The sequence below is a fragment of the Geotrypetes seraphini genome, chromosome 7, assembly GCF_902459505.1.
Source record: "Geotrypetes seraphini chromosome 7, aGeoSer1.1, whole genome shotgun sequence".
In the NCBI taxonomy this organism is placed as follows: domain Eukaryota; kingdom Metazoa; phylum Chordata; class Amphibia; order Gymnophiona; family Dermophiidae; genus Geotrypetes; species Geotrypetes seraphini.
The window spans coordinates 43,475,921-43,498,204 of record NC_047090.1 but is presented as its reverse complement, the minus strand read 5'-3'; the positions used below and the strand labels follow the sequence as shown (position 1 = coordinate 43,498,204).

General features: G+C 43.3%; 1 protein-coding gene across 2 annotated transcripts in view; it reads right to left on the bottom strand.

Moving 5' to 3' along the window:
- Nucleotides 1-11,750, bottom strand: part of CCDC77 (coiled-coil domain containing 77) — a 159,223-nt gene extending 147,473 nt beyond the window's left edge. The window contains exons 1-3 of one of the 2 annotated variants that reach the window (XM_033952793.1): nt 11,504-11,750; nt 10,971-11,062; nt 3,618-3,840 (exon numbers count right to left, since the gene is read on the bottom strand). In XM_033952793.1, the coding sequence (XP_033808684.1) occupies nt 3,618-3,840; nt 10,971-11,002 (255 nt within the window). In that variant the 5' untranslated portion in view covers nt 11,003-11,062; nt 11,504-11,750. The remainder of the gene's footprint in view (nt 1-3,617; nt 3,841-10,970; nt 11,063-11,503) is intronic. The other variant, XM_033952794.1, reaches the window with a different exon arrangement.
- Nucleotides 11,751-22,284: the final 10,534 nt, after the last annotated feature.

Below are 22,284 nucleotides of genomic sequence, written 5' to 3'. Positions count from 1 at the left end.
GGAACTGGTCCTTCAGTGTTTCCCTTCTGTAGTTCCTGTTGCTCATGTCGTTTGTCCCAACGTGGATCACCGCTGCCATATCTACCTCCTTCCGCACTGTCGATGATCTTGTTGATGCGGTTCACTATATCCTCCGCCTTGGTTCCTGGTAGGCAGGTTACTAGTCGATCCTGTCTTCCTCCTGCTATGTGGCTGTCGACTTGTCAGATGATGGAATCTCCTACGATGATTGCTGTCTTCTCCATCTTCTCTTGTCTCTCTATCCGCAGGTCCGTGTCCTCGGTGCACTTCCATCTTTCCTCCTCCCGGCGTTGGCCTGCACTGGACTTGTCTTCCTGTGGGTTCCCCCTGCTGTTTCCAGGTCCTGGTAAGAAAAATCTAAAGGGAAGACGAAGGATAGACAAAAGGCAAAGGGATAGCTAACAACCAAAAAGGATATGTATGAGCATAAACGCTATAAGTATGATTAGATAAATATAAGTGTAAATATAAATGTCTTGTATCAGATAATGGAAAGCCTAGAAAAAAAGATGGTCAAAGAAAGACTGAGTAGTCTATATCTACATTGAGGACTTTGGGGTGATCACTTTTGAAATTCAAAAATGTTTTTTTCTGTTACATATAAAAGAATCAGGTCTGTGTCTCCCCCCTTTCAGTCTAGGTTGTATGATCTTATATACAAAAAAATTAAGGTCAGAGGTAGCATGATTGCTGTTATTCCAGTGTTTGACTATAGACGCTGACTGGATATTCCTGTTTATGCAGCTATGATGCTCTATAACTCTGGTGCGTATCATGCGTTTTGTTTTGCCCTGCCCATGTAAAGGAGATTACAAGGGCAGGTGATAACATATGTAACATTTATTGAATTACAGTCAGAGCGATGTTGCAAATGGTATTCCTTTTTGGTCTGCGGATGTACAAATTTAGTGGTTTCAATACTATGTTTATAAACACTGCAACATCCACATGAATAATGGCCTTTCGATATTGCTGTATGGTGTAACTTAAGCAGAGCTACGGCTGGTAAAGCTGAGGGCACCAATTTTTCTTTGAGATTTTTATTTCTGGAGTACGTAATAATGCATCTTTTGTCTTTAAAGCATGCATGATTTTCAAGGATGTGCCAGTTATACCTAATGATTTTCTTAATGTTATTGGTGAGGTGTGAAAATTTTAGTGTACATACGAGGTCAGGTGATGATCCGTTTTCGTTCTTCTTCAGAAGTTCTTCTCGATCCTTTGCTAGTGCTTTGTGATAGCTTGCTTCAATATAGTCTTGTGGATAGCCCCTGTTGATGAATCGTGATGACATCTCTGTAGATGGTTGTGTAAAATCAGAAAACGAGGAGCACAATCGATTAAGCCTTAAAAATTGGCTATAGGCGACATAGAGATTTGTGATTTCAGGTGCCATAGAGGCACCTATGGTGGTACCCTTGATCTGTTGATAATAGACTCCTTCAAAAATGAAAAAATTGTTGATGAGGGCAATGGTGCCTAGAGTAAGAATGAGATAATTTGGAATCCTTAAATCTGTAGTTTGTCCAGCTAAGGTATTCTCAATGATAGATAGTCCTTCAATCTGAGGGATGTTGGTATATAGGGATTCAATGTCGAGGGTCACCAACAGAAGGTCATCTAAGGCAGTGGTTTCCAACCCTGTCCTGGAGGACCCCAGGCCCATCGGGTTTTTAGGACAGCCCTAATGGAACAGATTTGCATGCCTGGCACCGCCATTATATGCAGATATCTCTCATGCATATTCATTAGGGCTATCCTGAAAACCTGACTGACCTGGGAGTCCTCCAGGACAGGGTTGGGAAACACTGATCTAAGGATTCATCATATTCATCCAAAATGTTGATGACATGAGTGGAGCCTCTAATATAATGATTCAATGCATGGAATATAAGGACGAAGAAAATGATCTACGAAGATACAGAAGGGTTCTAACACAGATCCATTTGCAGACATGATCAGTCTCCCTGGCAGGTTGCTTAGTGTTTTGTGTATCTTCGGAAGGACATAAATGGTGGGAGTGCCTGGATTTTTACATTGAGAAAATCTTTTTCTTTTGAAGCGAGGTAACTGTCAGCATAGCTATTGCTAGCAATCAGCATTTTCAGTTGGCATAATTAATGTCAGCAAAGGCCTATGGGAAATTATATCAATCTGACTCTGGGATGTTGATGCAGATAGATCACATACAGTAAGCATCCAGGCAGACTATTTCATACAGCCCTAAAGACAGTTTCAAATAGCCCTAATTAAATCATGATTACAAACCAACTTGCAGCTAAGAGGGGCGAAGAGGTGCTAAGAAGATGAGTTAATGTCTGATGCTTAGGATGGACAGTTTAGGATATACAAAGGGTCCAGGTGCACAGATAACTAAGATTAATCAGAAACTATTGTCAGAGGCATACTAGAAATTACATTTGACTTCAGCCTATTCTTCTTCTGTCTAGCACAAGTTTACTACGGATGGGGATGTTTAACTTCTATTGAAGCTCAATAGATTCTATATTTAGAATAAGTTTCCAAATTATAAAAGCCCCCTCGCAACATCCCCCTCTCTCTCTTGGCTCTGGTCTCTCTTGCTAGCTTGGGGCATCACCTTCCCCACCCCTTTGTGTGTTCTCTCTCATTCACAAGAACACAGAAGCAGTCTCTGTAATTGTAACTTTTTATAAATCCTACTTTTCTGTATGCCTATTTCTATAATATATTCTTTATGCAATCACCTCTGGCTGTGCTTCTCATTTGATTCTATTCCTGGTGAATCTTCGTTCAGGGAATTGAACCTAACGTTTGTAAGGGCGCCTAACATAACCCCTACAACCTAACATTGTGGGGGCCACTATCAATCCTTACAGTAACATTAACTGCGATGTTGGTGATTTCTTTCTGAAGTGCCTCTGTTGGATAGAAATCAAGTGGTAAATAGTATTCTGTCTGATAGCTGCCTCATAATTTCATTAAGTAATCATTTCTGTTGAGAATGACGATACCTCCCCCCTTATCTGCAGGCTTGACAGTACTGTACTGCATCCAATATTTGCGGTTTTTCAAAATTCACGGTCACTCCAAGAACATAACCCCCGTGAATTTTGGGGGAGTACTGTATGTATTTACACAATAAATTAATTTGTATTATTGAGTTTTTGGATTAATTATCTATTTTTCCACCATTGTAAATAGCATTAGAGGTCCTTAGTTGGACCAGAAATGCAGTATATAAGATTCATTCTTTTGTCTGAAGTATGGCATTCCTAGCATTATTCTAGGTCAGCTGTAACACTTAAGAAAATATTATGGGATAAAGGCCACAGTACCAAGTTTCTGTGACCAATAGTCTCATTATACTCATCAGTATGAATATATAACACAAATATTTTCCTAGTACCACAGAAAAGTTTACAGTCCACTCCACGGTCTCAAAAAGAAAAAGGTTAAGAACAAATAAAATAAAAGCACATAGAAATGATGCTAATAAAATAATTCTACAATTACACTAACAAACATTATAACTAATTTCAGAGAAGCCACAGTAAAGACTTAAATTAGCATGAAGGTTAGAACAGGTTACTGATCCAGTGTCTCCTCTCGCTCACCTGGTCCTCATAGGTTGATTTGTATTTTTCAAGTCTTTTCACCAGGTCCTCAGACTCCTCATCAAATTCTGCAATTTTCTTACGATAATATTCCAGAAGTTCTCGGGATGGACGTAAGAATGCCAGACGCTCATTGATAGAAGGAAGAGGCGTAGAATCCCCCTTTTCTGGAGCAGGACCAGAATACTTAATAGATGAATCAAGTGATACTCCTGTTTGGTATCTATGTAGTGACAATGAATAAGAATCCAGATATGAGTGATGCCAAAAGTGGATACAAACTAGTGAAATGCATTACATTCTTATATTCCAGTTCACATATTAAATTCTAGGCCATCCCTTCCTCTCCTCCACCCCAATTCTTCCTATTTCCTTTCTCTCCCCCACATGTGCAGCATCTTTCCTCCCCCTCTCACCCATCCCCTTGTGCAATATCTTTCTATCCCTCCCATCCCTTGTACAGCAGAACCTTTGCAGCTTCTATCCCTCCTTCCCATCCCTTGTGCAGCAGAACCCTTGCAGCTTCAATCCCTCCCTCCCATCACCCCCGCTACGCCCCCCCGCCCGTTGCTGACCCTTCAATCTCTCCCCCACCAACTGTGAAACCAAAATACCTTGTAACAAATGAAAACGTCGGCAGCAATCTAGACAGGCTGCTTCAAGCCTTCTCTCACCCGGGCGTTCCGTGTGCCACGTTGCTGATGACATCATCAGTGATGCAGCAAAGGAACGCCCGGGCAACAGAAGGCCCAAAGCAGCCTGTCTAGATTGCTGCCGACATTGCCATTTGTTACAAGGTATTTCGGTCTCGCGGTTGACAGGGAAGAGATGGAAGGGTCAGCGGGGAGGGGGGAGCGCTGCTGCCGGCAACTAGGGCTTATTTTTGGGGATAGAACTTATATTAAGACCTACCCTGAAAATCATGCTAGGGTTTATTTTGGGGGTAGGTCTTATTTTCGGGAAAACACGGGTAGTATAATGATTAAAATTTAACTAAAACAAAGGGCTAGATTAACTAAGCAAACCGATCATGGTAAAATCTACAGTTCTTATATTGCATTTTTTATGACAACAATGCTTTACGGTAGGCGCATTTAGAGCCCGCCAATGACGTCCACGATTAAACCCCACTCCATTTCTACGCAGTGAAGTCCTAAAGAGCTAGCGCATGCTTCAAAACCAACAATGAGACAGTGTGCACGTGCATTAATCGATGTTACAGCGAGATGTGGGGGCATATTTACGATTTGATCATTTGCATGGACAAGCTTTACTGAATCGATCTCCCTGGGCTATACCTCCTGGTATCCCTAAAACGTGATCTAAAGCAGTGATTCCCAACCCTGTCCTGGAGGAACACCAGGCCAATCGGGTTTTCAGGCTAGCCCTAATGAATATGCATGAGAGAGATTTGCATATGATGGAAGTGATAGGCATGCAAATTTGCTTCATGCATATTCATTAGGGCTAGCCTGAAAACCCAATTGGCCTGGCGTTCCTCCAGGACAGGATTGGGAACCACTGATCTAAAGGGTGGCGACCAAGACAAACTCCTTGGTCTATCCTCCTTTAACTCTGAGACTAGAATCTCCAAATTCCTTACCTAACATCTCCAGGTCCTCTCCAAACAATTGACACTTAAATGGCAAATGTACTAAACGGAATTGAGAGGCTGCGTCCACTGCCCAATGCCGCAGCCATAAACCCCGCCTAGACACCACAGCCAGGGAATTTTGCTTAGCTGAGGCCCTAATCATATCATATAAGGCATCTACTAGGTATGCAAGCCCTGAATCCACATCTGGAAAGTCCGGGGTTAGAACGGGTACAAGTGGATTCATTTTTCACTCTTTCAAAAATTACAAAGACTAGGGGATAATCGATGAAGTTAAAGTGAAGTACTCCTAAAACCAACAGAAGGAAATTTTTTCCACTCAGAGAATAGTTAAGCTCTGGAATGCATTGCCAGAGGATGTGGTAAGAGTGGATAGCGTAGCTGGTTTTAAGAAAGGTTTGGACAAGTTCCTGGAGGAAAAGTCCATAGTCTGTTATTGAGAAAGACATGGGGGAAGCCACTGCTTGCCCTGTATTTTTTTTTTTTCCAAATCTTTATTATTTTCAAAACTTACAGTAAGTGTAACCATAAATACCACATTTTATACATCAAAAACACACACTTAATATTCCATTAATATCCATTACAGAATTAGTCCCCCCTTCCTCCTGAACAATCACAATGCAATCACAAAAAATTTCTATAATGAACCCCAATATATCTAAATTTATTAATTTAACAGACCCCCATCCTCCCCCCTCCCGGATATGCATGACATAGGGAAAAACATTAATTAAACATTACAGTATTTTGCTAATGGCTCCCAAATCTCCTGAAATTTCTTAAAATTCCCTTTCTGAATGGCTAATATTCTTTCCATTTTATACACATGACACAATGAATTCCACCAAAAACTATATTTAAGCCTCATCCAATTCTTCCAATTGCTCATAATTTGTTGTATGGCAACTCCTGTCATCTAAAATAATAAAACCCTAAGCCGCGCATGCGCACTCTTACCTGTGTGCTCCCGTTTTCCGTGCGCTGTAGGTCGCCCCAGATAGGAGTACGCATGCACGGCTTAGGGTTTTGTCAGCTTAAGGCGGCGCGGAGGTTGTCGGCCGCGGCGGCTCTTGGCGTCTGCAGGCCGCCGCGGCTGTCAGCGGAGGGCAGACGCGAGGTAAGGGGTGCTGCTGGACAGGGGAAGAGACGGGGGAAGAAAAAGGAAGGAAGCCTACTGCTGGACGGGGAAGCAGGAAAGAGGTGCTGATGGACAGGGGAAGAGATGGGGGGAGAAAAAGGAAGGGAGGCCTACTGCTGGACAGGGGGACAGGAAAGAGGTGCTGCTGGACAGGGGGGAGATTAAAAAAAGCGAGAAGGGCTGCTGCTGGATAAGGGGAGCAGTGAAGGGGTGGTGGTGGACACAGGGAAGGTAAAAGGAAGGGAGAATGGGTGGACAGCCGAGGAAAAAGAAAGACAGAAATACAGAAAGCGGCTAAGGAGAGAGAGAGAGAAAGAAATAAAGACAGACACACACACACATATATTCTAGCACCCGTTAATGTAACGAGCTATAAGACTAGTTACTCAAAGAGAGCAAACAGAATGCTGGGCATCATCAAAAAGGGTATCACAACCAGGACAAAGGAAGTTATCATGCCGCTGTATCGTGCAATGGTGCGCCCGCACCTGGAGTACTGTGTCCAGTACTGGTCGCCGTACCTCAAGAAAGACATGGCAATACTCGAAGGAGTCCAGAGAAGAGCGACTAAGCTGATAAGAGGTATGGAAAACTTTACATACGCCGACAGGATGAAAATGCTGGGGCTGTTCGCCCTGGAGAAGAGGAGACATGATAGAAACCTTCAAGATCCTGAAGGGCATAGAGAAAGTGGATAAAGACAGATTCTTCGAACTGCGAGGAACCACGAGCACCAGGGGTCACTCAGAGAAATTGAAAGGGGACAGGTTTAGAACCAATGCTAGGAAGTTCTTTTTTACCCAGAGGGTGGTGGACGCATGGAATGCTCTTCCGGAGGTTGTAGTAGGCGAGAGCACAGTAAAGGGGTTTAAGGAAGGTTTGGATAGGTACCTAAAGGATAAAGGGATTGAGGGGTACAGATAGCAGCAGAGGTAGGTTATAGAAGTAGAGGTGGATTATAAAGGTCAAGAATTCACTTCACAGGTCAAGGACCTGGTGGGCCGCTGCGGGAGCGGGCCGCTGGGCGAGATGGACCTCCGGTCTGACTCAGTGGAGGCAACTTCTTATGTTCTTATTAATAAAAGCCTGTTATTTTTAGATGATATTTGACTTTTAGCTCTCATTGACATGCCAAAAAGCAAAGTATCATAGGATAATGCCACTGGATTTTCTAATAAGCAATTTATTTGGCCCCATATTGATTTCCAAAAAGCCAAAATAAATGGACAGTAGAACAATAAATGATCTAAAGTCCCTGCTTCGAGATGACAATGCCAACATTTATTAGACTTAGAGCTGTCCAACTTTTGTAACCGAACAGGGGTCCATAATGCATTATGTAACAGAAAACACCAAGTTTGTCTCATAGATGCTGACATTGTACATCTCATCCTCCCAAGTCCAGATTCGTGGCAATTGAGATGCAGGAATTTGGTGCTTAATCTCAATACTCCAAATATCCCTAAGACCAGTTTTTGATTTCTTATTTATAAATCCAGCTAACAATTTATACCACTGTGTGGCCTGGTGTCCCAGGTAGTCAACCTGAAAGCATAAGAATTCCAAACTATACTGGTTATTTAAATTTTTCCATTCAGGGAACCCTGCCTGAATGGCCTGCTTCAGCTGCAACCATCTATAACTTTGTGATTTATTAAGACCAAAGTTATGTTGCAACTGTGAAAAGTCAAGCAGTTTACCATTAGATATAACATCCTCTAAAGTACGTATTCCTGCTATCATCCAATGCTTCCAGATAACCTTGAATCCGCCAATTTGAATCTTGGAGTTTAGCCAAATAGTTTGATTTGTGAATTGGAATAGGTGTCATATTGTAACGTTTTCCACATATCTACTAGTATTCTGTTGTCTTTATATAATCTAGGCATTTTGATACTGAGAACATGGCATAATCGCAGAGGAAACATGAGTCGCCATTCCAACCATAACCAATCTGGGGTATTTTCAATGAGCTCTGGGAGGACCCAATACATACCTTGGCGTAAAATATAGGCTTGATGATACCTATAAAAATTGCCCTGTATTGGTAGCATGGAATATTGCTACACCTTGGGTTTGGGCCAGGTACTAGTGACCTGGATTGGCCACCGTGAGAACGGTCTACTGGGCTTGATGGATCATTGGTCTGACCCAGTAAGGCTATTCTTATGTTCTTATGGTGAGCAGTCAATCTATAAAACTAAATGGTTAATTAAATAGTTAAATATAAAAAAACAGAACAATTCAAAGAGCAACTTAAATTGTAGCAAACAACTATTTCTCTTCACTTTCTTGAAACAAGTGATACTGACAGGAACAAGCTTCTGAAAACGGAGCAATTTATCTCATACTGGAATTTCTTCCAAGAGAAGAAGAAAATTTTTTTCTCCTGATGACATCATAGGCTTGAACCCGTCCTTCCTACCATTATTTAAAGACAGGGTAGCGGAGGCCAAAACTTTGATGCGCCCCCTAATGAAACCTGACAATGTCCAGATGAGTGTCCAAAGAATCTCTCAGAGGCGTAGGAACAAGACAAGAAAGACCAGCAATCTGAACCCTCAGACAGGTAACGGTCAGACCCTTTTCCAGTCCATCCTGAAGGAACACTAGAACCAGAAGATATTGAAAGCAAAGATGGATTCTTATTTCTTGCAAAAACAAAACTTGTAGAGGCAAAAAATAACTTTAAATTCTGATCAGGAAAATCCAAGATGGCTGTAATGGGAGCAATTTAAAAAAAAAAAACAGCCCGGGAAAAGCACAGGAACCCCCAAAACGCAGCAATTTTAGGGGTAGGGGGGAACTAGGGCTAACTCCCAAACTGCCCAAAAACTAAATCACTTTGACAGGCTGTCAGCCCTGTATTCACTGTGCCTTATGGTGCTGGGAGCTGCAGTAAAGGAAGCTGAAACAGTTTACTGGGAGATCCTCTGCCTCAACAAGCCTTGAAAACTAGACTGCTGGTCTTCTGACTGCCCCTCTGGCCCAATACCAACGGCCAGGGACCTCTGCCACCCATGGAACACACCGCATAAGTGTTGCAGTCGGGCATACCTACATGGAAGCACGCAGCCTGCTACCAAGGGAACAGTCCTTTAGCCCCCGATCTGAAGGTGCAGGCTGTCCAGAGAGTGCACTGCAAGGCAATCAACCTAATGAAAACAAGACTGTATCCACAAAGTCTGATCTGCAACCTCTAAAGCACGAAGACACAAAAAGGGTAAAAATACTGAGTAGATGAAAAATGAAACATGAGCAGAAAGACTAGCTCCTCTGTCTCACTTCTAGGAAGACAACTGGAAGTCAGAGGGCAGTCCTTAGGTAAGAGGGGAAGACCAAAATATGTAAATGAAGCTTCCTACAAGAGATCTCACGAAATGGGATTAAAGACCCACTTGTCTAGGTAGGCACCCAAGCGCAGTAAAAAAAAAAAAAAAAAAAAAAAGCCATTTAAATTACATTTCTATTTGAGTTTCAAGATGCTTACTGGCACCTAAAAAAAATCAGCACCAGAATTGGGGAGAGTGTGTGGCACAGTGGTTAAAGCTACAGCCTCAGCACCCTGAGGTTGTGGGTTCAAACCCATGCTGCTCCTTGTGACCCTAGGCAAGTTACTTTAATCCCCCCATTGCCCCAGGTACATTCGATAGATTGGGAGCCCGCTGGCACAGAGAGGGAAAACTTCTTGAGTACTTGAATAAATGCATGTAAACCGTTCTGAGCTTCCCTGGGAGAACAGTATAGAAAATTGAATAAATACATAATAAATTGTGCCTCCATAGGTGCTTTAGGCTGCCTAACACCACTGTGGGTGTGGCCAACGCTAGAAGTGCTGTTGGCTGGCCTAAAGCGCCTAAGGAGGCACAATTCACATCAAAGGTAGGAGCCAGAAATGTAGGCCTGGAAAACCCTGGCCTACATTTCTGGCACCTACCTTTAGCAGAGGCATGATTCTGTAATCGGCGCAGTTACACGATTGTCACACAATCAGCGGCCACGGACAATGATGCAAGTTAGAGAATACATCCCTTAGTGCACATTAACACTTAATAAACATGGTCTTTATTTCATGGCAAGCTGTGGGGTTTTAGTTAATTTGATAAAAATGAATGTATTAGTTACCTATTTTGCTGCAGAATACAAGGAAAATGATCTCAATATTTAGTATGTTAGCATTATATCCGAGATACAGGCAATCCCCGGGTTACGTTTTTAAACCTTTTGTAAATCAGATTTGTATGAAACTCAGAACATGTAGATTTTAAGATTCTTGCTGCTTACCTCTGCTCTCAGCTGACAAAAGAGTCAATTGTCCCTACCAATTTTCCCTCTAAGGTACAGCATTCACACTGTTCTTAATGTGGCCATCCATAGCTCTGAATCTGCTGCAAGAAGTGATAAAGTCTATGCCTGGAAATACTGCTCAGTGGAAACAAATTAAGCCACAATCACGTTCTTAAGTGGGAGTCGTACTTAAGTCGGACATCTGTAACTCGGGGATTGCCTGTACTATATTCTGTTCTTTTACTCCCATCAAACTACCAAGCTTCTCTTTTCTAAGCCTTACAAACGATATATAGGAATGATCTCTTACCTTCTAGGGAAGGAATTTTGTGGGGAATCCATTATTCACTTAATAGAAAAAAAAAATGTCCAACTGAACGTGTAGAAAGAACATCAACTCAGCTGCAGGAACAAAATGAATGCAAATAATCTTTTAAAAAAACGCCCTAATGAACAGGACATTTAAAATTATGAACTTTTTTTTCTTGTGTGTTGTTATAAGAGGAAATAAATTGTCCACACCGGCTCTTAAAACCAGCATAAAAATTCGTATTACAAAAAAAAAATGACTCTTAAGCTTTGCACTGAATAACTGTATTATTACACTTGTACGTCCCTTAAAAAAATATACCCATAATAATTATCGATCAGGTGCATTAAATGACAAGGAAGACAAACAAATTCACTTCTCCCCAGCGCTTCAGAAGTATAATTTCCCTGACACTTTTTGCATCTCTGCACCTTTAATTACTTAACTTGAATATATCACATCATCTGTTAGCTGTTGCTTTGAGTTATTTATAACCGTCAACTGCCTATTTCCCTCCTATCATGTGTCCTCGCCTGTTGCTCTTTTTTTTTTCGCCTCCCTCCACCTTCGATCACACGTAAAATCGCCTCCACCTACGGAGAAGGTGGCATGCTACTGCAAACTGGATTTTTCTAAGCGGCTCCGAAGGTCCAGACCAGCAGTAACTAAAAGGGGAAGGGAAACGGTGGCTATAATCCCAATTCTACCCGGACGCTTGGCTTGCCGAATGTAGCCTTGGTGACCGCGGCTGTTATTTTTCTCCCCCCGCCAGATCCCAAGTTTATACCGGAAGTAATGAGCACCAATGCAGAACTCTTCCGCTGTCTCGACGTCGCCGTCCGAGTTTGGCTCCACCCTCAGCCGCCAAGGGGAGGAGGGGGGAACTTCTGCAGCAGCCGGGACTCTTGTCTGTTGTGAAAAGATCCAGCAGAGAACCTCCAGCAATAGGCCGTGTAGTCCCAGCAGTGTGGAAGTTTGCGCTTTGTTTTCAAGTTCCAGTTTAGGTGCTGAAGAAATCTTGTGGTTTAATATAAAGCAGTGAGGCTGTTGTATGGGTCCTGTATGAATGATCGGAGAACAAATGTTAAAATAATCCGATACTGATTCAGGGATCTCAAAGTCCCTCCTTGAGGGCCGCAATCCAGTCGGGTTTTCAGGATTTCCCCAATGAACATGCATTGAAAGCAGTGCATGCACATAGATCTCATGCATATTTATTGGGGAAATCCTGAAAACCCGTCAGGATTCCGGCCCTCAAGGACCAGAGTTGCCCAATGCCCATCCCTGACATAGACACTCTGATCCAGGGGTCTCAAAGTCCCTTCTTGAGGGCTGCAATCCAGTCGGGTTTTCAGGATTTCCCCAATGAACATGCATTGAAAGCAGTGCATGCACATAGATCTCATGCATATTCATTGGGGAAATCCTGAAAACCCGACTGGATTGCGGCCCTTGAGAAGGGACTTTGAGACCCCTTAGCTTTACCTGGCCTGCGGTTTCGTCTGGGACACCAACTTCGTCTGTTTTTTTTCTCAGTTTCAGGATAGTGGCCTGACGGTCTCTGTGTTGCATGGCGCTTTACGCGGTCTCTCTCCTTGTAAATCTTATGAGGCATTGGGAACATCGATGGAGAGATCTGGGTATACCTGTCGAATCCTCAGATTTTTCTTCCCTCCTCAATCGTATTTTCTTTATATCTATTAGCGTTGCGCTCAGGGAATGCCAATTTAGGGCAATTTATCACGCATATTTTTCCCAGGACCAGGTGCACAAAGCAGGGGGTATTTTGTCTCCAACTTGCCCTAAATGTCAACAGGGCTGTAATTCGTTTATACATGCTTTTTGGAGTTGCCCTTGCGTGAAAGTTTTTTGGAGGGCTTTACTTCGCTTTTTGGACAATCAATCCTGATGTCCCCTGTGGGCTTGCTTTTGGACCGGTATGAATCCTTACGGATGTCTGCTCGGGACATCGGATGTTGGTTCGGAAGGCTGCTGTTTTTGGTAAGAAAATTATACTTAGTGTTTGGATACAACCAACTGCACTTGCTTACTGGGCTTGGCAGAATCGCTTTCATAATTTGATGCTCTTGGAGCAGTGACATGCTCGTTTGTCTCTCAAACGGAAAAAAGTTTTTTTGCAGATCTGGGACTCTTACATTCAATCGCTTGCCCCTAGGGCCAGAAGCTTGGTCTTAAATTTGTTTTAAGTTTACATTACATTACATTAGTGATTTCTATTCCGCCGTTACCTTGTGGTTCAAGGCAGATTACACAAGGAGAGATCTGGCCATTTCCAGAGGAATTAGAGAGTAGAGAAGGTTGATGCAGAAAGTTGAGGTGGTTCTTGTGGCATTAGATTGTATTAGAGAGTAGAGATGGTTCTTTTGATGTTAGATTGATTTCAGGGGTTTGTTGGGTAGTATGTTTTTTTTGAATAGTAGGGTTTAGGCTTTGCTTTCCTCAGATGTTCCCTGGGGTGCTTGGTATGGTGTATGGATGGATGGAGTGGCTGTGGTGGTGTGAGTTTGCATGTGATTTGAGAGCTGTGGGGGTGATTTCTGTGGGGGGGTGGGGATGGTGTGGGTCAGTCTTGGTTAGGCACTTGCTGGGCAGCATAAGAACACAGCTCGCTCGGCTGGTATCATCTGTATTGGGAAGGGGGGGGGGGTGGGAGTGGGGCTTGGAGGCTTGGGTATGGCTTGCAGGGGTTGGGGTATGGGATGTGCACATCAGGGGGGCGGAGGGGTTAGGGGAGAAATTAAAACCTACCTGTTGTATGTTTGTTTTCTCGAACTTGTGTTACTGGTTTGCTGTGCTTGTTTGTTTGTTGTACAACAATAAAAAAACGATTTACACTAAAATAATCCGATACTGAGGTATCACAAATAGAGATTGACAACGGTTTAGCTAGGACTGAATGGGCCCCCTTAACAGGCCTTGACAAATTTTCTTTTGATCTAGGAACCAGAATCGGAGGCATCTTATTCTTCCCTCAATACTTAAGTGCTTAACCCAATCTAAGGAGCAGAACGTGCATCCTCTGAGGTTTGCTGCAGTTCCTTTGGGGCTTAGTTTACTAAGACTACTTTCCTATTGTTTGCAAAGGAAAAGAAAGCTTAGTAAATTAAGATCTTGATGCACAGTGCTGGCAGTAGTTTCCCTTCCTCAAGTGCAACATGCCAATGTCTTCTTTTAGTTTTGCCAGAGATACACTATTTACTTTGGTCCAGTTATCAGCTATAATGTAGGGTTTCCAGTTCACCATTCTCCCCTTCTCTTTCATCACCCTTACTTCTCTGCCTTTTCTTGTCACCCTTCTTTCATCCCCATCTGTCCGTGGGAGATAACGTACTACTACTATTACTATTAATTATTTCTATAGCGCTACCAGATGCACGCAGCTTTGCACAGTCACAAAGAGTAAGAAAACAGTCCCTGCTCGAAAGAGCTTACAATCTAAACAGGCAAGACAGACAGACAGGATGTCATGGATATAGTTAAGGGGAACGGTTAATCAGCGGGCTGGGTTGGAGGGCAGAGGAGTAGGGTTAAGGATTGAAAGCTATATTAAAAAAGTGGGTTTTCAGTCTGCTTTTAAACAAGGGAAGAGGCTTGACGGACAAACTTGGGTAATTTATTCCAGGCATAGGTAAGGTGACCATTTATTATTTTCATCAAAATGGGACATCTATTAATTGTCAGTCCTGCCCCCAATCCCACCCTAGCTGCTTCCGGCATGGGGCTAAAACCTGTTTCCTCTGACGTTATGTCACAGTAATATGATGGGTTTGGTATTGGGGTTGGCATAGTTGTGAAAAATGTTTAGATTAAATTTGGGGTATGTAGCATAAGAGAATATTTGATTATACATATAGGAATGCACTGTGGAATTGATTAATGAATTTTTAGTATATAAGTTATTAGGGGAGATTTTATGGGGTATATGGGAAAGATTGGGAGATTTTTTAGAAGCACACATTTGTTTAATGTTTGTTGTCTAATGTTGTTGGTTTTGGATTATATATTACATATTTTATAAAGGAATATTAAATAATTTTCTAGGTCAAATAAATTAGTTTATATTTGGGACATATAGTATGTGAGAGATGATTCTTGTATCTTAATTGTTTTAATATTAGTAAAATAGGGAATTTTATGGAAAATGTATTAATTTATTCGCAAGCAAATTTGATATTTATTTGTGGTAAATTTTAAATGGTCTAATAATTTCATGTATCCTTTCTATGAAAAAGTGATGTCTTCCTTTTGTATTTTCAATGGGGAATGTCTTGGGAGTTAAAACTATTTAGAACATTTTAGGGGATATATTAGGGGTCAACTTGGGGAAGCAGTTAAGGTGCCTGGGGGAGGTTTGTAATTATCGGCTTAAATGTTTGCTTACAAGTTCTTGGGTGAAAAGAGAGGATGGGTTTGGGGAGGGTATAGGGTATTTCTGGATTTTAGAGCTTGGATGTATATGTTGGGTGAGAGAAGGGGGTTAGGGTTTTTTTAAAGGGGTTTTGGATGTGTAATGGCTCATTGTTGTTGATAGGGAAAAATGTAATACTGATTTATTTATCATGGCATCTTTTTGTTATAATGATACAATGAACTTAAAACTTTTTTCATTGAATGTCAATGGACTTAATCACCAGATTAAAAGGAAGAAAATACTTACCTTTTTAAAACAGCAAAAGGCGGATATATATTACATACAGGAAACACACTTATCTGCTGCAGCATCAAAGAAATTAGAAGACGGATGGGTGAAGTATTGTTTTTTTGCTCCAGCATTGGGTAAAAGCCTGGAATGGCTATCCTGGTTCATAGAAAATGTTCTGCTGTATTCAATCAGATTTCTGCTGATCCCTTAGGCAGATGGGTGCATGTGGATATGAGTTTGGGGAATATTACATTGGTGCTATTCAACATCTATGCCCCTAATTCAAATCAAGCTAAATTTTTTCAAAAATCTTCAACAGTTGGTATTACCACTAGCCGTTTCTAATGTAGTTGTGGCAGGGGACTTTAATGCTATTATGAACCCAATGTTGGACAAAAAACCCAACAAAATTCTAAAGTCATTAGGATTAGACAACTTGGTACAATCCTGTAGTTTGAAGGATATATGGCGTATCCTTCATTTTAATGCTCGGGAGCTTTCCTTTTGCTCCCACGTTCATAAATCATTTTCATGAACAGATTATATTTTTATTTTAGATCAATTAGTTCAGCAGGTAACAAAAGCCACTATAGAGCCAGTGTACTTGTGTGCCTAGGGGCCCTCGACAAATTAATCCTGCCCTGCTCAGACCTGTGGAATAGAGAGAGTTGTGGTAGATATCAGGGGGACAAAAAGTTAAAGGAAAATCACCATAAGTAATAACACACAATGGGAGTCCTAAAGAAAAAAAATCAGCTCTGCCTGAGCTTTTTTATAATAAGGACACCTAAGTTGGTAGCAATATATCATTCTGACCTGGATTTGGTATCTGAGCTGTTAGCAAGGAGTTCCTTGCATAGGTGCAAGCTAGTATTCTGAGGCCAGTTCTAGCAGCCAGCACAGTCACCTGAAAGAGGAAAAATGTTAGAAAGACATCTGTTGCACATTGTTCAGTACTATAGCCGCTAATGGCCCTGTGGAATGGAGAGTTGTGGCAGATATAGGAGAGAAAAAGTTAAAAGATAATCAGGAAAGGTAAGGTCTCAGAAATCACCATAAGCAATAACACAGAATGGGAATCCTAAAGAGGAAAAACTGCTCTGATGGACCTTCTTATACTAAGGATGCCTATGTGGCGTCTGATATCATCCAATCAGCTTACAGGTTTTTTGGCGGCAAGCGGTAATGAAGCCTAGAACATGCAAAGATAACACGAGCATCCAAGTTCATTGGATGACGTTGGTGGTGTGTTGCCATCTTAGGTGTCATTACCATTTCCGCCAAAACACCTGTAAGCCGATTGGCTGTCCTTCCTCTGTACCATGTGGGCGTGCTATGGGAGTGTACATTAAAGTGTTCTATATATGCAGCATAGATAACTGTATGCACTTTGCAACATGGCTCTTAAAAGTAAATCCAATTTCCTACCTGGAGAGTTGCGGATCCTTGTGGCCGAAGTAGGGGCCAATTATGATGCCCTCTTTGGGAGGGAAACCGACTGGATTGGCACAGAAGGACAGCAGGCTATCTGGAGAAGGATCTGCAGTGACATAGATGCGATCCACCATCAGAACCGTGATATAGAGGCTCTGAAAAAACGCTAGCGTACCATGCAGAGACAGATCTGGCGGAAGCAAGAACTGATTAAAGCACAGGGTCCTTGCAGTGACCTCCAGCTGAGTGTCCTGGAGAGTGAGGTCATGGACATAGTGCCCAGGGGCACCAAGGTACGAACGCTTTACATATAGCTATTGCCTGTTTTGACACTCTTGTCAGCCTAACGTGGAATATTTTGTCCATGTTCCATATCTTAGCCTGCATGATACCTTGTAAATGAGCAGCCACAAGAATGTATTGTGACCTGTGATGCAATTAAACTGATGTTCTCATATTTAACCCCTTTCTACATATGATATTCACCCCTTATTGACTTATCTTGTTAAGTACTTGCATTTGATGGAAATAGATGGTATAATAAACAGGAAAGATTGTTAGAATATGCAGCTATGTTAAACCTTTTAGCAGTGGCGTACCTAGGGTATGTGGCATCTGGGGCCCATCATTTTTTGACACCCTCCCATGTAAAAAAATATTTTTTGTAATGACCATGAAACGGAATAAATGGTCAGAATAGAAACAGGCAGTGAAAATTTTCTTTTATTGAACCTCATATATGTAACCATTATTCCAAACATAACATAAATTATGTCTGAATTGTCATGACATCAGAAGTACATATGGAGTAGTTGCAGATGATGCTTGGGACAGTTCTGATTGTGTTAGTTTGGTTTTATGTGTTTTTTGAATAGAAGGGGACTTTTTATTTCTTTTTTGAAGGTTTTGTAGTCTGTGGTTGAGGTCAATAGGTTGTAGAGTTGGGGGTTGAGTGTTGCAGCTTGAATGTCTAGGAGGTTGTCGAACAGTTTTTTTTTCTTTTGACGTTTTTGGTTGGAGGGTATGTGAATGGTGTGTGAGTTCTCCTATGTCTGGTGAGGTGGATTGAATTATTTAGCTGAAGAAATTAGTTACCCCCCCACATTAATTTTCTTCCATTTTTGTTCTCATTATAAAAAACACTGATAAGTTCCCAGAAAAAAAATACATTAAAATAAGAAGTGAAAACAAAGGCTCCTACAGATGAGAACATAACATAAGAATAGCCTAACTGGGTCAGAACAATGGTCCATCATGCCCAGTAGCCCATTCTCATGGTAGACAATCCAGGTCTCTAATACCTGGTCAAAACCCAAAGAGTAGCAACATTCCATGCTACCGATCCAGGGCAAACAGACACATCCCCCATGTCTTAATAACAGACTATGGACATTTCCTCCAGGAATTTGTCCAAATCTTTCTTAAAACAAGCTACACTATCTGCTTTTACCATAACTTCTGGCCACTTCATTTTTAAGTTTAGATCTTTCCTTCCAAACAGAGACCTTCCTAGATGTCAAATACAGCACAAGGACTTCACACGGACTTAGCTGTGCAGGAAATGTGAATCTCCTCATACACCCACCATATAGTGCAAAAATGTGCATAGGTCTGGTTTTTTCTTTCGATCACTACATAGCCTAATGCCACACAAGCAGCGCTGTTACAAACATATTCTGTAGGTCAGTGCTAAGGTTAACAAAGTTTCCTTCCTTGAACCAGAAGGAGATACTGACAAACCACTGGAAGAGATCCCAAAACAACTACCCAGGAACAACACCCAAAGACCCACTCAGTGTGTGAACCAGTTGAGTGGAGTGGACTAACTGGGGGGTGGAGATGGGCCCAGAGTTTGCTCAACAGAATTTCCCAGACCACCTCTTCCTTTTAACACATTGACACGCTGCCACCACCACCACTAGGAACACCTCACCGGGTAGGCCAGCAATGCTATAAACTTTATAAAACACATTATTATATTTTCAAAGCACATATTTTAACTGAACTCTCTGACATCCTCAGCCTTTCCATTCACAAAAATAGAAGGAAGAAAAGTTCCCATTTCCTGCTGTCTCATGTCCCCGGCCTATACAATATTTTTCTTCTGCAGACCCTTCAAAAGTCTGACCAAATCCTCGTTTCACTTGCATTATAAAGTACCGAGGATGCCATCTCTCCCAAATCCCAGGTCCTAAAGTCTAAGACAGTAGCGCAAACTAGTGCTGCCAGATTCAGGAAAAAAAATTTTGATTCGATTTCAGCCTATTGAATCGATTTTCCTGCCCAATTGGGTGTTTTTTTCAAACATCCTGGTGGGTTTATTTTATGGCTTTTTCACCCCCCTTTGGCTTCTCCTAACCACACTGGCGCTGTGGTGTAAATAAAATAAAGAAACAAAAAGGACTTTTCCTCTCTCTGTTAAATCCTAGCTTACGTTTGCGGTCTTAACACCAGCTCTGGCAGGATACACATTTCAAATCTGACATATTGTAATCATAAAACAGGAAATAAAATTAGTTTTTCTACCTTTTGTTGTCTGGTTATTTTTCAAATCTTGTTGGTCCAAGGCTCTGGTTGTCTTCTGATAACTTGCTTGCCAGGGTCTCTTTCTTTCTTCTTTCTCCGTGCTAACCATCCATCTGCCATCTCTGTCCTCCGCTTCCGTTTCCCTTCCCTCCCCCGGATGTCTGGCATCTTTCCTTTTTTTCGTCTCCCTCCATAGATCCACCTTTTCTTAACTACCCTTTCATCTAGCAGCTCTCCTCCTTCCCCACCACCCCAGGGTCCACCATCTTTCCCTTTCTTTTCCCAACTACCCTCCTAACCAATATCTCTATCCCCCCTCCACACCATCCCTTGTGTCCAACTTCTCTCCCTTTCTGTTCCTTTCCTCCCTAAAACCCATGGTCCATCATCTCTCTCCCTCTCCTCTATTTTCAGACCCATTATTTCTTCCCACCCAAAGTCCGGCATATGCACGTCTCTTTGAACCCCTCCCCTTTCCCTCCATGCACTTCTACACCAAGGCCCCCCTCCCCTGAAGGCTTGTCCCCCTTAAAGTTCTGCATCCCACCCCTTGAAGGCCTGCACCCCCCCGAAGGCCTGTCCCCCCTTGAAGGCCTGCCTGCCTGCCTGTCCCCCCCGAAGGCCTGCTGCCTGTTCCCCTTGAAGGCCTGCATGCCTGTCCCCCTTGAAGGCCTGTCCTCCCCGAAGGCCTGCACCCCCTCCCGAAGGCTTGTCTCCTCCCTTGAAGGCTTGCCTGCCTGTTCCACTTGAAGACCTGCACCACCCCAGAAGGCTTGTCCCCCCCTTGAAGGCTTGCCTGCCTGTTCCCGTTGAAGGCCTGCACCCTCCCCCCAAAGGCCTGCACCCCCCCTTGAAGGCTTTCCTGCCTGTCCCCCCCCGAAGGCCTGCACCCCCCCTTGAAGGCTTGCCTGCCTGTTCCCCTTGAAGGCCTGTCCCCCTGAAGGCCTGTCTCCCCCCCCCTCCTCAAGGCCTGCCTGCCTGCCCACCCCACCTTGAAGGCCTGCTGCCCCCCCACTACCTCGAAGGACTGCTCGCCCCCACTACCACCACCAGGAAGCACTGCTCATCCCCCAGGCCTCCCCGCACCATTTCCCTGGGGAAACAGCCTGCAGCAAGATCGCGATGCCAGCGATCTTTGCCTGCTTCGGCTGTTTCCTCCACTGCAGTCCCGCCCCTCCTCTGATGTCAGAGGAGGGATGGGACCGCGGCGGAGGAAACAGCCGAAGCAGGCAAAGATCACTGGCATTGTGATCTTGCTGCAGGCTGTTTCCAGACATGACCCCCGGTGCGGGGGGGGGGGGGGAACTGGACCGGGAGCACCCCTTCAGGGCTTGCACCCGGGGCGGACCGCCCTCCCCGCCCCCCTATTAGTATGCCACTGCCTTTTAGTTATGCTACCTAACATACTGATACCGATGCATATTTTCCTGTCTTTTTGCAGAGGCGTCTCATCCTACTGCTGCCAGGGAGGAACGGGAGGAAGATGAAAAAGAGGAGGAGAAACAAGAGCAAGCGGGACCATCCCGTACCGCCCCTCCTCCTCAAACAAGACCACCAGAACTCACCCTTCCTTCCCAAAATGAGACCAGGGCAGCAGAGGAGGGGGGAAGTGTTGGAGGAGGACGAAGAGGTGGTTGAGGATAGAGCCCTGGGGGAGGAAGAGGATGATTACTATCAGGGTGATGAGCTGGAGGCCCCCCTAATGAGCAAGGCCATCGAATGGTTGAGATTGGTGACAGTATCCACCATTTGCATTAGGAAGGTGACAGCATTAAATAAGAAGGTCTCCAACATGGCAGAATCCACACATGTCCTCGCCAGGGAGGCCCAAACCAGGAATCAGCTATTGGCCTCCCTGGTAGCAGAGCAGGCAGGAGCATAGCGTGCTCTGGAGGACATGTGTGGCATTCTGAGAGACCTTCTCCCCCAGCTCATCACCCAGACTCACTCCCCTGGGGATCCTGGAGCTCAGGCCACTTCGCAGCCCTCCTCCAGCCATGGGTCCTTCCCCCCCAGCCACATTTGCCATCCAGCCCCAGGGTTGGGGTGTGGCTGTGTGTAGGAATGATGCTGCACACACAAGATTTAGAGTGGGATGAGGCAACCTAAATGGATGGTCTCTCCCCTTTATTGAGAATCATAGCTCCATTAATTACTTAGCTAATGCTCTACAAGGTTATAATTTCATCATGCATTTACAGTGAGGATTATAGCAAGGTAACTCATTGTTTACATATTTCACGTGCTTCTCAAAGTTACTATCTCACTTGACATCTGAATACATATAATGGTTTTAATAAAGTGATTCCCAATGTGTACACTTCTAATGTCTAAAATCTTAATATAGCATGTGTTGACAGTCCAAAGGTTATAATGCATGCTCCTTAAGCTCTCTTGATTAGCCTTAAACTCGGGGCTTGCTTTTGCACAGGCAAGGTCTAATTGCTGCCCATGTGATTAGCCTTAAACTCAGGGCTTGCTTTTGCACAGGCAAGGTCTAATTGCTGCCCATATAAGGAGTGGTTAAACAAGATAAGGAATAAGGGTAAATATGTGACAGGAAGGGAGGAGGAATGCCTCAGCATTCTGTCAGAGGTGCAAACCTTGTCCTTGCTTAGAATGTGTATGTGGCAGGAGGAAAGGAGAGAGAATGAGAAACAGGGCCTCAGATCCTCACGCAAGGCCTCAGAT